A 14,442-nucleotide genomic window follows, 5' to 3' on the forward strand; every position below is an offset into this window, starting at 1 on the left:
TTCTTATACATTGCTCATGTATTTCATTGAGCTCTAGCTCATTAGCATTGATTGTACTACAGACAAGGGGGAGGAGCCAGTGGGATAGTAGTTAGGACAATTGATAACTCTTTTGTGTATATACACTTTTTGGATGTAAAAAAGGATTTGCGTGGGAGCTGTACAAACTTTTGAATATGTAAGTAAAATTTAAAAGTTTAATAAAACTCTATATTTTAATTGAGATGTGCTTTTTATTTGAATTATATTACATATGCTTCATGTTATGAAATATAAAGCTTGATATGTTATGATATTTTGAATAGACTACTTCTTACTCACTTATTATGATAGAGTTATTTCAGAATAGGTGTTAGTAAGGAGTTTTGTTCAGATTCTTCTTTTCTGTTACACTCTAGATTGACTTAAAAGAAGTCAAATTGGAGTGTGACAGAAATTTGTATCAGAGCTAAATTAAAATAAAATGGAAGCATAGTTGGATTTAAATAATGAAGTATGATGAGATATAATGAATTGAATGTATACAGAACTATAAGTTGAATCAAGGTTGAATGAAGTTATGCATTCATTCTAGTAGAATAAGTAAATTTGCAAAATAAACATATTTAATGCTTTGAAATTATCATGTTTATTATGATGAGTACATGTATTATATAAATTTTTAATATGGATAAAGATACTTATGTCTGCAAAGAATGACTGGTCAGTCATCCATGCCATATATAAAACATAAATGAATGAGAGTAATAAGTTGAAGGATTTGAGTGATATTATGCAACTTATTTTACAAGTGGTAGATAAAATGGTAGCTATGGAGAAGTTTTCTACTTGCAGTGGACCTAGTTCTAAAAGTGACAGTGAAGTGAATTGACATTTAAAGTTATTTGAGACTTTTAATTAAAAGGTACTAGTGATTCAATAGTAGCTGAGGATTGGTTGTTGAAGATAGAGAAGATCATAAATGACATGATTTGTCCTGAAAATAGAAATATACCATTGGTCACATTTATTCTAGAAGGAGAGGCAGAAAGATGGTGGCAAGCATAGCATAGAGAGAAATTTAGACAAATGCCTATCACTAGTATACAATGGGATGATTTTGTTAGAGTATTCAAAGATTTGTTCATTCCTCCTTCAGCCAAAGTAGCTTTGCAAGACAAATTCTTTAATCCGACTCAGGATTCAAAGATAGTTATATAATATGAGCTAAGTTCACTTCTTTATCACACTATGCACCTTATTATGTTAGCACCCAGGAGGAGAAGTGCTATAGACTCTTGAGAGGCCTTAGGGACCAGCTGCGACTTGTGTTGGCACCTTTTGATATTAGCGAATTTTCAATTTTAGTTGAAAGGTTAACCGTGCAAGGAAAACCACTAGTTTAGTTAAAAGGAGAAGCATCAGATTTTAAAGGTAATTAACCTGAGAAAGCTTGAGTGTTTGACATTACACCCTAAGAGGCCAAAGATTCAGATGAGGTGGTTACCGGTATACTTTTGATCTTTAATAAGTTTGGCAGAGTTCTTTTTGATTATGGTGCATCCCATTCATTTTATTTTTAAAAAGCTCTGTTCTGATTTATCTGTTGAGACACATGTTTTACACCTGCTTTCTGTGTTATGATACCGACATGGGATAATTTGTCTGCCAATAAAATGTGTCATATGAATTTGGATATTCAGAGTCACAATTTTCAACAGAATTAATTATAGTGCCAATTAAAAATTTTAATATTATTTTGGGAATGGATTAGTTAGTTAAACATTTTACTACCATTAAATGTTGGAGGAAAAGAATAAAGTTTAATTTATCAAATGAGAAGACGTCTTATTTTCCTTATGAGACAAATGTAACATCCTCTCTAGTTAGTGCATATAAGATGGGTAAATATTTAAGGAGGGTTGAGTTAGTATTCTTAGCTAAAATGGAGGTCTTAAATAAAGATGTTCAAGCATTGTAAAATGTTCCAGTTATCTCTGACTTTTCAGATGTATTTCCTGAAGAATTATTCAGATTACCATCTGAAATAGAAGTTGAATTTGGCATAGAACTGCTATAAGGAACATCAAGAATCTACAAATCTCCTAACAGGAAAGTCTCAAGGTAATTATAGGAGTTAAAAACTCAATTATAGAAACTAATGGATAAGAAATTTATCAGGGCGAGCCATTCGCCATGGATTGTACCTGTACTTTTTGTTAAGAAGAAAGATGGATTCATGAGAATGTGTATTAACTACAGAGAATTAAACAATGTAATAATTAGAAACAAATATCAATCACCCCGTATAGATGACTTGCTTGATTAGTTAGCATGTGCCACAATATTTTCCAGAATTGATTTAAGATAAGAATATCATCAAGTGGGGGTTAAAGAAGATGTCAGTAAAACAACTTTTGGGATCAGATATGTCCATTTTGAGTTCAGAGTCATGTCTTTATGGATATGATGAATTGGATTTTCAAAGATTATATAGATTAATTTGTGGTTATTTTCATTGATGATATTATGATATATTCAAAGACTGATGAGGAGCATGATGAACATTTTAGGACAGTGTTGGATACGTTGTGGAAAAAATCAGCTATATGCTAAATATTCAAAATATGAATTTTTGTTAAGAAGCATTACTTTCTTGGGGCATATTATCAATGGTGAAGGAATTCATTATACCCACAAAAGGTGAAAGTAATTGTGGAATGACCTACACCAAAGACTATCACAGAGGTTCGTAGCTTCTTGGGATTAGTTGGATACTATAGGAGGTTTGTTAAAGGATTCTCACAAATTGTTGTGCCATTGTCCAAGCTGATGAGAAAGGATGTTAAGTTCGAATGGAATACAGAATGCAAGAAGAGTTGTTAGACCTTGAAGATGCATATGACTACATCACCAGTATTGATGCTTCCATCAAGAATATAAGGATTTCATATTTACAGTGATGCCTCCTTTGGAAGGTTTAGGATGTGTTTTAATGTAGGATAGAAACATAATTTCATATGCATCAAAACAGTTAAAACCACACGAAAGAAATTATCTTACTCACAATTTAGAGCTGGTTGCAGTGTTTTTTTTTTTTTTTTAAGATTTGGAGGCATTACCTATATGGGATAAGATGTGAAATTTTTATAGTTTATTAGAGCTTAAAATACATATTTGCACAGAAAAAATTAAATTTGAGATAGAGAAGATGATTAGAGCTAATTAAGGACTATGAAGTGGATATTCAATATTGTCCTAGAAAAGCCAATATTGTGGTTGTTGCTTTAAGTCGCAAATCTACAAGAAAGATGAATTGGATAATTACTCAGGAGGTTTAATTTATCAAGGAAATAGAGAATCTCCAATCAGAAATTAGAAAATTTAAAAATGTGGAATACATATATTAGATGATAGTAAAGTCAATTTTAATAAATCATGTCAAAGAAGCTCAAAATATTAGTAGGGAATATTCAAAATTGATGGAGCAGGCCTAGTTAGAAAAGGATCATATCTTTTTGTTGATGCTGATGAAAGTATTAAGCATAAATCTTTGTTGTGGGTACACAATGATCTAGATTTGAGAAAGAAAAATTATGCAAAGCTCATCATTCTGGCTATATAATTCGTCTAGGTAGTACCAAAATGTATAAAAAATTGAAATTAATATTTTGATGGCCATGTATGACGAAAGATGTTGCTGAATATGTGTTTAGGTGTGAAGCATGTCAAATTGTGAAAACTGAACATCAACGACCTAGTGGACTACTGCCATCACTACCTATCCCTGAGTAGAAGTGGGAAGAAATTGCAATAGATTTTGTTATGGGATTTCTCAAATCCAAACAGGGACATGAAAACATTTTGGTGATTATTGATAAACTGACAAAATCAACTCACTTTTTGCCTATCAAACAAACTATTTCAGTAAATAAATTGGCATGCACGTATGTGTGAGAGATTATTAAATTGCATGGAATTTCAAAGATTATCGTTTCAGATAGGATTGATCGATTTACTTCTAGTTGTGGAAGAGCATTTAGGAAAGCTTGGGCATAAACCTTCACTTTAGTTTAGCTTTTCATCCTCTAACTGATGATCAATATGAAAGAATCATTCAAGTTTTGGAATACTTATTGGGATTATGTGTTTTAGATTTTAGAGGTAATTGGGAAGATCATATACCATTGATAGAATTTGTCTATAAAAATAGCATCAATCAAGTATACAAATGGCTCCATATGAAGCACTTTATTGTAGAAAATGCAGAACTCCCTTAACTTGGATTGAAGAAGGAGAAAGACGACTAACGAGCCAAGAGCTAGTTGACGAAGCAATAGAGAAAATCAGATTAGTAAAGGCACATTGAAAGTTGCTAAGGATCGCCAACAAAAGTATTATGATTCCAACACAGAGCAGTTTATTTTGAAGTGGGTGATTTTGTATTTCTGAATGTAAAGCCTGTGAAAGGGACAACCAGATTTGGGCAAGGGGGAAAATTGAGTCCTAGGTATAAGACCTTTTGAAATTATTGAAAGGATTGAGAAACTTGCTTACAAGCTCGCTCTTCCAGCTGACATGTCATATATCCATAATATTTTTCATGTATCATTGTTAAGGAAATGAATTACAGATGTTCATCAGAGAATTTCGTATGATGAAATTGATATATAGAAAAAGGGTAAGGGTTGAAATAGAACTTTCTGCTGAATTCAGTTCAATATTTTTTAGAGGGAGATGAAGAAAAGATAATATTGCTATTATTTGTTGAAATAGTTAGCTGAAATTAGTTTTGATTGAAAGCAATTTGTTGTTTGCTGAATTCAAGAAAGAAAAGAGGGAAGCTGATGCATTCATGTTTTAATTTTTGTTGTTTTGATGTAATATGAACAATATTTAGTTGTGTTTTATATTTTTTTTAAAGCTATCCAATGATGGAGAACATTCAATGATCATGGTAGGAGGTGCTTGGGCATGGCAAGTCTTGGGTTTGCCGGCATTTGGGTCCTTTCCCTCCTTTGGGCTGTTTGCTGTATTTCGGTTTGGGCCTTAGCTGTCTCGGGTTGGACTTTGGCTGCTTGGTGTTGAGCTTAAAAAGTTGGGTTCTACTTGGTGCTAGCTCATTAATGCTTGAGTTGAAGTTTAGCTCATTATTTGGAGAAGTTATTGCACTTCCTAGCTCATAAATTCAAAGGTATGTGGAGTGGATCTTGTCTCTTCTCATTCTTGTGTCTCTTTGGTTTCTTCCTTGGGCGTAATTGAAGTGGGCTGGTTATCTCTTGGGATTTCTCCCTAGCTATTCTCCCGTGAATCCTCTTTGCCCCGTTTCTTGTGTTGGCTCCTCGGGTCCCACTCTGGCTGCTTTCCTGTGGCTTGCTTGCTAGGTTTCCTGTGGCTTGCTGGCTGGGTTTCCCATTGCTTTTCTCCCTGTTTTTTGTGCAGAACATGGGGGTTGTTGCAGTGTCTTTTGGCCTTTTATTTCCTCAAACCTAATTGGTTTTGGTTGGAGGTGTTTTGGCTGTTTGACTTCTTTCTTTTGGTTATAATTTGGAGATGTTTTGAGAAGGAGAAGTTTGGTTGAATATTGGAGCAAAGTCTCTTCTAAAACCTGAGGATTTCTTCTCTTGGAAAAGCTTGAGAGTTTGTTCCACCCCCTTCTCTATATTTCGTCTTGGCTTTTAACCTTTTCTTCTCTACGCAAGTTCCACTCCACATGTGTCATTCTTCTAGAGCTTTTGGAAGTTGTTTGTTGGCTGAATTTTGGAGACATTTGCTATAGGATTTGGTAGGACGTTGGACTCTTTTGCAGTGGTGGACCTTTGGTTTGCAAGCCTAAGCACAATTTTCATATATTTTTCCTACTCTCGTTGCATGTGAGGAAACTGCTAAACGGTTGTTCTGAGGATAGCATTTTTATGTTATAATTTTGTTTCGTTTGAGTTGACTTTTCGTTTATCCGGAAGTTTATTTGGATGTTTGTAAGTTAAAGTGAATCGAGTTTGGTTTTATTTTGTCCTTGTGTTCTCCAATTTGAATTTTCATTCTAGTTTGCTTACATCAGAAGCAGCTGGTGCAGTTGCTGTTTGCTGGCTTTCATTAATTTTAGCTGGGGAACTATGAGTTAGAAAAGGATTTTGGTGGCTGTTGCTGGAACCAGTAAAAAGTAGAAAAAGGGTTGTTGGCTAAATTCTGATATGGCTATTTGCTGAATTCAGAAGAGAAATTGTGTGAATGAGAAGTTTACTGGATGTTGTGTACAAAAGGAAAAGAAGACGGAGTTTAGGAGAACCAATTCCAATTTTGAAAAATGATCTTTGATGACCAAAGGCATCATCCCCTATGGAGCGTGATTTATGGCTCATAGCTCATAGATTTAGCCATTGGAAAGATCCGTGTTTAGGCCATTATTGTAATATAATGGTGTTATCACAATCATGCTAACTTTGTTGTGCATGCTATCTTCTTACTAGGATGAGATTTGAGTGTTCATGATAGATACAATTGATTTAACATGAGTTTTTATGTGCTATGTTAAATATCAATTTATTATCCTTAAAATACTAGTGTGGAAGATGGATAAATTTCTGCCTTGAAAGTGAAATGGCCCATTATTTCTTGACTTTTTAGTTTTATATTTTTTCCATTTTTTTAATATATTTTTTTTCCATTTCTTTTACATTTTTTTCCATTTCTTTTATATTTTTTGAGGGAGCTTGAATTCAAATGGAATTCCCTACGATTATGATTTTCTTTGATTATGCCCATCATTGTAATGGAGTCTGAAACATATTTTAGTTAAATTTTTAAAGGTTATTTTTATGATAGGATTCCCCTTGATTATAATTTTTTTAATAACCTAATCATCATAGAGAAAGTGGTTCAAACTGTTTGTTTTATGATCAAGAGCTTGACTTGGATGGTGAACTCCTTGATTTATGATGTTATGATAAACAAACCCATCATTGGGCTTGAGGTTAGCATGATTTGATTGATTGGTTCATCTTGAGGAGTATATATTTTATTGAGAATTTCTTTAGTTTTTATTTGCAATAGTTAAGCCTATCACAAGTTGAGACTCTATTAGGTATATTTAATTCATTAATAAACTTGTTGATCTGCTAAGAAGTCTTCTTTAGTTTGTATAGTTGAAGCTTCTCAAAGTGGAGAAGCATTGGAACACCAACTTTTCCATTAGATGTGTTGAGTGGGTGAGTACCTGCACGACCTTCTTTTGGCTTTTTGGTGAGGAGGGTATTACCAACTTTGAAAGCTCGACCTTGTTTATTCAACTTGGCCATAGGCTGATGAATTGGCCATTCTTTCTCATTCTCTATTCAATTTGTTGAGGCTTTGAGAGCTTTTGAATCACTCTTTTATAGTTTTTGAAAATTTTGGACCGATCAGACACATTGACCCTCAAGGGATTTTCATTTTGAGCATTTGATATTTATATAGATGATCCTTCTATTTATATTTAATTTGATAATTTTGCTCGTCATTGAGGACATGGAGTCTTCTGTTTCTTGCTTGATTTGTTGTGGGGAGCTTCAATTATTATGATTGCCCCTTTGGTTATGAATTGTAGTAACCTTTTACTAGAAAGAATAGAATGAGTTATTTTATTGAGTGTACTTGGTCTCATCATCACACTGTGTTCAAACCTTTCAATATGTAATATTCTTAATTTCAATTTTAAGGTTAATATTAATTATTATGATTTTGCTAACCATAATATTGATTAGTTATTAATGATGAACTACACAATTAATTATCCTATATAAATTAATTTTTAGTTTTAATTTTTTCTATTGTATTGAAGTTAGTTTTAGCACTTTAATGTTTATGTTAATTCATGTGGGGTTGTTTGGTTGCAAGTAGTATTAGTATCAATAAAAATTTGCAGGGGGCTTTGATTATTTTCATGTTTGATTTGAAGTAAACTTAATGCAAAAACATTTGTGTAGGGGATTTGGAATGTCCCATAATGCCCAAGGTATAAAATTGTGCAATTGGGTATTGAAACATTTTTTGTTTCTTAGGGTAGGCTAAGTCTCAAACTAAAAAAAAATGCATGAAGTGAAAATAAAGATTAAAAGTAATTTTTTATATAATATCCAAATAATATGTTAAAAGATGATATATTGAGTTTCTATTGAACTATGAAATAACAAGACGTAAAATGACAAGTGATAAATTTCATGAAATATAAATATTATAAGAGAATAATAATAATAAATATAGAAATTGCATAAAAGTATCCTACAATATTAAGTCAACGCCAAATTCATTTTTTTAGTTCCCTACTCATCCTCATTTAATTCCTATTTTAATGCATTTGAAATATATCCTAACAAAAACAAAAAATATTTCAATGCATTTGAAGTATATTCTCCCAAACAACTCATGCATTTCTAACATGCATGCATTCCAATTCCTCGATATTTTTCGAATTCATATATTTTAAAACATACAACCAAACAGCCTTTTAGTCTTTCTTTTCCTCTTCTTTCATTGATGAGTGGGATAGCTTTGATTCCTAAAACATCGTGGGGCTTATTTATTACAATGTGGAAAACTTTGAAAGTTGCCATAATAAAGTAGAAAAGAAAGGTTTAAGTTTGTTTCCCCAAATGTCAAAATAAATTGCTAAAGTACTAGACAACCCAGACTAACCAAACAAATATGACTTGAATATTTGGTTGTGATCATTTTGAGCTTTACTCTTTTAACACTACTTCGTCTACCATCCATCCGATAAATAGTAAAATGAATCAAATTATTGGTCTTGCATTCACCTGAATGATTGTTTAACAAATGATAGCGTGAAGTGCTTTCGCTTGCAATTCATTTAATTTTTGTAGGTATCTCCTGATCAAGCGCAGTTGTTAGCAATACTTGTACAGATTATGGGAGCTGTCAAATGTATTGAAATTGGAGTTTATACGGTATGCATTCTGAAGCTTTATTTCATCTAGATTTCATTTTAAATCTTGATGAAGCCGTGTTATTATTATTTTTCTCTAACTTTCTCTAAAAAAATATTACTTGAAAATTAAGAATTGGGATAGGATCCATAAAATGTCACATATTCGAACATTGATCATTCATGATAGGAATAATGCCAACCTATAATTTAACAAGAATTGCATTTGCATATTGCTCAATTGGTTCCGCAACTACACTTGACATGATTGGTTTAATTTTATAATTAGACCTAGGCTCATTTTCTATTATGAATTCATGTTCATATAAGATTTATTGCTCAATTTTTCTTTCTAAATTTAACTCTAATTGTAGATCAAGTATAGATCCTTATTTATGAATATGGTCCAATGTAGATGCCGATTCAGATTCAAAATCATACGATTTAGATTTATATTGTAATTTCATACCGTATTCTGCATCTAAAATTCTTTTAAAGAATGTTTTTGAACTGTAATATCCTCAACAGGATCAATTTATTCACAATTGATTATTATCTGGATGCGTATGTGTTATGTTTTAGAATGGATGATATTGATTTTTCCTAATGAACATGAATTACAGGTGTGATACTCCTAATAGACTGCTCTTAACATGTCTCAATATTCAAAGATTTAAATAAAGCATCAGATAATATTTTATGCTTGCTTATGTTAATTTTATTTTACTTTCAACACTTAATAATAATAATTTATCACATCCCACTAATTTTATTTGAGCTACTTTAATATTTTGAGAACCCAATATATATGTTGTGTTGATGCATATTTGCGTGTCGACTTGACCTCGATCGAGCCGATTTGAGCCCGAGTGGGTTCGATCGCACTCGATTGATTCGATCGAATGTCGTCGAAGTGAAATTACCCAAATTAAGCCTCAATTTAATTGAATTAAATCCAATTTAATTTAATTAAAATCAAATCAATCCAAATCGAACCCATTCGAGTCTTGTCGAACCAAATTCGACATGATTCGAAGCCGATTCGAGCCTAATTTCATAAAATTGGCTTGATCAGACTCAATCAGACCCGAATCAGCTCAAATCGGTTTGGGTCAAGTCCAACTCAGGCTTAATTTCAGCCTAAATTGTGCTAGATTGAGTCCTAAAATCAAAAATTGAAACCTAGGGGTGAGATTTCATCTCAAATCCCACCCAATTTCACATCAAATCCTTAAGAAAATCCACTCGAGTGGAAATTCCCTCTTTTCGCGCATTAAGGAGCTGGGATAGGCGCGTTTGGGCGGTGGCCTGCCTTGTGCATGCGCCTCTAAGAGAATGAAAGGGAAAGGGGGAGAGGCTCCCTTGTGTTTGTCTGTCCCATAGAAGAGCAAGAGAGAGCGAGAGGAAAAGCTCCAGACGGAACGATCGTCCGTGATCTTGTGTGCGGAAGGCCTCCATTCGCACGGAAGGCCTCCGTTCGACCCTTATTCGCGTGTTGAACCTCCGTCCGGCCCCATCGAGGCTTACGACAAAGTCTCTCAGGAGGTTTGTTCCCCCCCCATTCGCCTAAACTATTCGAAGCCGCCACCTGCAGGCAAAAACCGAGCGGAACCTGGGTCGAACCCGTCCAGGCCTTCGACCGAACCTCCCAAAAATCTCCACCTCCCTTAGTCGCTGAACTATCCGAAGCCACTGGCCTCTTTCAGAACCACCACAACACTTCTTTGCGGCAATTAAAGAAGGCGGAAGGTTTATTCTCCTTCCTCCTTTAATTCTGGCGACCTCGAGGCAACAAGGAATCTTTTGGAAGCTCCCAAACAATAGTTTGGAGACTTGAGAGCATCTTGGACAGCAAAGGTGGCATCTAGAATAGCTTGTGTTGGAGAAATTATATTATCATCAAATGGATTGCATACTTTACGATCGAGTACAGCATAAGAAAAATGATATATTACCCTGAAGGATAAAAACATCATTTTCCTTATGGACTCAATGATAAAATTTACAATTTAACAGAGATTCCCCCATTCAATGTTTGATTGAATGAGGTTTATTTATTATGGGGTACAGATATCCTTACCTCCATGTTTAATTACATCTCAAGCTTTGGTGCTTGAGGACATTCTTACTTTTGAAAGTAATTTAGATATTGGTTAAAGTTCAATTTTTTTTGAAATACGTAAAAATCTTATTTAAAGAAAATTTTGGTCTTTAGAAATTTTAAGGAAGAGAGGAGATCAACTTGAGATTTGATTTTTTAGAATAAGGGTTAGAGGAAAGAAATAGGGCTTATAACTTGAGGCATAATCATACCGACCTCTGGATTTATTGTCATGTCTGGAAAGGGCTGCCAGCTAAACTCACCTAGTTGCTTTTAAAATCATTATTTTTGTCTCAATGCATATGAAGAGTGAAAGATTATTTTTATTTAATAAGTAGGGCTTACGACTTGTCTTTGAGGCAAGATGCCTAGTTATGATGGTATGCATATGCTGACTTACAAAGAAAAAATAAACTTTTTTATTATCTAGTCCTTAAGTGAGGGCTTTTTATATGCGACACTTGTTTTGAATTGAGCTCAGGAGTTTTATGTTTTTGATGATATCAAATATTTTTATATCTCATAGTATTTTTCATTATATATTTGTTTGTGTGTATACTAACATTTCAGGAATATCATGCAACATCAAACAAAGAATTAGAGCTCAAAATTGGGTTAAATAATGTTATGTTGTAAAGTGTCTGTAATATTCATTGATCTAATTTTTGATTTTTTGAGTCAAGTCCTGTAAGGGAGTATGCTTGCTTGGTGACCATGCACATACACACTCAAGGGAGTGAGATCTATTCAAATCCAGAAGATAAAGTTTTGAACTAATCGTACTGGACGATTTTGGATTGTCTAGGACGATCCTTTAAGATCTTGGAAAATAGCCGCCAATGCTAATTTAGACAAGATTTTAATATTTATTTTTTGTCCTAAACGTCCCGGAAGTCTTGATCGTTCAGGACAATCAATACAAATAATGCCTAAATTGATCCTATGATTAGGAGATTAATTATGGTTAAATTTTTCAATCCGATCGTCTTGGACGATCTATATATTGTACAGGACGATGTTTGCCGATATACTTGATTTTTCTAAATAATCCTTGCCGAAATAGCAAAATTTTTCTTCTAATCGTCTCGGACGATCCACAATATCGTCCTGAACGATCTGTACAATTTTGCACCGATCATCCTGGACTCTATCCTAATATCGTCCGGGACTATCAGGTCAATTTTTTGAGTGCATCGTACGGGACGATCCTGAGATCATCATGGACGATATTTGACACCGGAATTGAGGTTTTAGGGTTTTCTGAAGCCCTTTTTTTGAGTGCATCGTACGGGACGATCCTGAGATCATCATGGACGATAATGTCAGTTTGGTGCATTTAAGAGCCTTTTTGGAGCTCTTCTATTTAAGCTTTGTCAAAGACTTTGAAAGTGTCTTTGGACTTTGGTAGCCATTGAGGTTTCGTTTCTTCTGGAGAAAATTTGAAGAGAGAGCTTTGTCTTTGGAAGGTGGAAGTGATTTTGTAAGGGTTTCTCCGCCTAGCTGTGGGGGCTAAAGGAGAGACATTGAGTTTAGTGTAATACTTGAAGGGTGCCTCCGAGGAGTGGACATAGGTCAAGGTTTGACCGAACCACTATAAATCTGATGTGTTCTTTCCTTTATTATTTCCGTATTTAAGTTCTGCACTTTGATTTTTTTTGTGGTAAATTTTGGTTTGGTTTGAGTTTGTGTTTTGATTGAAAGATTTTTAAAATACCAATTCACCCCTCCTCTTGGTTAGCCTTGGGCTAGTTCAGAAGAGCTTAACATCGCTAATGAACTTTCATCACATTTGGGCTATGCATGATTGTTTTGAGTTTGAATAACTTGGCTCCTTAAAAGAGAGTCATGCATTTTTTCTTTTGTTAGAAGATTATGGAGCCTATTTTCTTTAGATTGTTTATATTTTTAATAATGTAAAATTCTTATTTTTCTCCTAAGAGCCTACCACATTCACATATCCAGGCCACCCGCAAGCAAAACATGGAAAAAACTTAGAAAAAAACATGCATTTCTATTGCACACATAGTAACAATCAACACATTCTTGAAAGTATAAATTATCTAAATAGAAATATAAATAATATCAAGTTATTACAATCAGGTTTGACAGCTGAGTTGCTTGCAATTATATAACTCAGTCAAATTTATTACAGACTTTATTTATGGGGGTTTTCAAGCCTTTGACTTCTGAATGGACATCGGCTTTACCTTCAACAAGTACATCCTTCTAGTCCACTTTTTTCTTTTGATTCAAACCCCATAAGTTTGATTATATCTTAATTCTATCAAATACATATTTAAAAAAAAAGACTCAAGCCTATAAAATAATGGATTAGAAGCAGTTTATTTAACAAAATATCACATTCAAAATTTTGTTTAGCACTTAGAGTGTCAAACATTTGCTTCTACCTGATTGGCCACATCTTTCGGGGGATTTTAAGCGGCACATGTCATGCAAACAATTTATTATATATGATTTATAACACCTCTCTTTTAGATATGACCACCTGCAAGAAGAACATATATATTTCTACACTATCCACTTAAGGGCAAGTGCCCACAACGCAGGCAATCCAAGTGCAATCACAGAAAATCTTCAACCGTATGTGCACAAAAAGAAAATCTCTTGTTCTAGCATGCCTAGTGATTGTGCACCTAAATGTGTGCATTGTGTGATATGTCACATTAAGGGTTTTCACTTGGATTTTGGATCTAAGGAAAGGATGTCCAACATATAGTTTTTGGGCTAAATGTTAAAGAACTCCCTTTAGCTTTTGGAGCTAAAGGGAGGGGAGATCTCCTATGAATTAGAAGTTGGAGGAGAGTTAGAGGAATACACAACTTATAGGTTGCAAATTCATGAATGTCTTTGAACATTTTGATGCTCAAAGAGAGGGTTTTACCTTTCCAACTTAGGTTAGAAGAATGAATTGGAGATAGGACTTTTGAATCTTATGTTTGGGATGAAACTAGTTATTGCTTTTAGTTTAACAAATAGATTTATTCACTCAACATGGGTTGAATGAATGAGAGTTTCATTCAACTTTTGAGTTGTAGAAATGAGGGAATTTCTTTATAATTTTAGTTTGTAGAGAAGAAAGGGGGATATGCAATTTGGAAGTTGCAAAGTGGAAGAATTTCTTTGAACATTTGATGTTCAAAGAAGGGAATATTCACCCATCTAACTTGGTTAGTGGGAAGAGAGGAATTTCTACAATTTTTGAGTTGTAGAAGGAGAAAGGAAGATGCAACTTTGGGTTGCAAACTTCTGAACGCTCTTAGAATATTTGATGTTTAAAGAGTGGGGGTACACTCTTTTAATTTGGGTTTAGGAGAGTAGAAGAAGATTTGAGTGTTCTCCTATAATTTCAGTTTATAGAAGATGATGAAAGAAATGCAACTTAGAGATTGTAACTTAGGGAAATCCCTTGAGCGCATGA

The 14,442-nt window shown here is 33.8% G+C and overlaps 1 protein-coding gene across 5 annotated transcripts in view; it reads left to right on the top strand.

The window, feature by feature from the left end:
- LOC110092570 (probable caffeoyl-CoA O-methyltransferase 1) overlaps nucleotides 1–14,442 on the top strand; it is a 120,571-nt gene that overhangs the window by 6,473 nt on the left and 99,656 nt on the right. For 4 of the 5 annotated variants that reach the window (XR_002302598.2, XM_020817177.2, XM_020817175.2 and 1 more), the window contains exon 3: nucleotides 8,841–8,924. The exons of the other annotated variant lie outside the window; for it this stretch is intronic. Coding sequence is in view for 3 of the 4 variants with exons in the window: in XM_020817177.2 (XP_020672836.1) it covers nucleotides 8,841–8,924 (84 nt within the window). In the remaining variant the exon portion in view is untranslated. The remainder of the gene's footprint in view (nucleotides 1–8,840; nucleotides 8,925–14,442) is intronic. 5 annotated transcript variants of the gene reach the window in all.

This window comes from Dendrobium catenatum, unplaced genomic scaffold, assembly GCF_001605985.2.
Source record: "Dendrobium catenatum unplaced genomic scaffold, ASM160598v2 fragScaff_scaffold_847, whole genome shotgun sequence".
NCBI lineage: Eukaryota > Viridiplantae > Streptophyta > Magnoliopsida > Asparagales > Orchidaceae > Dendrobium > Dendrobium catenatum.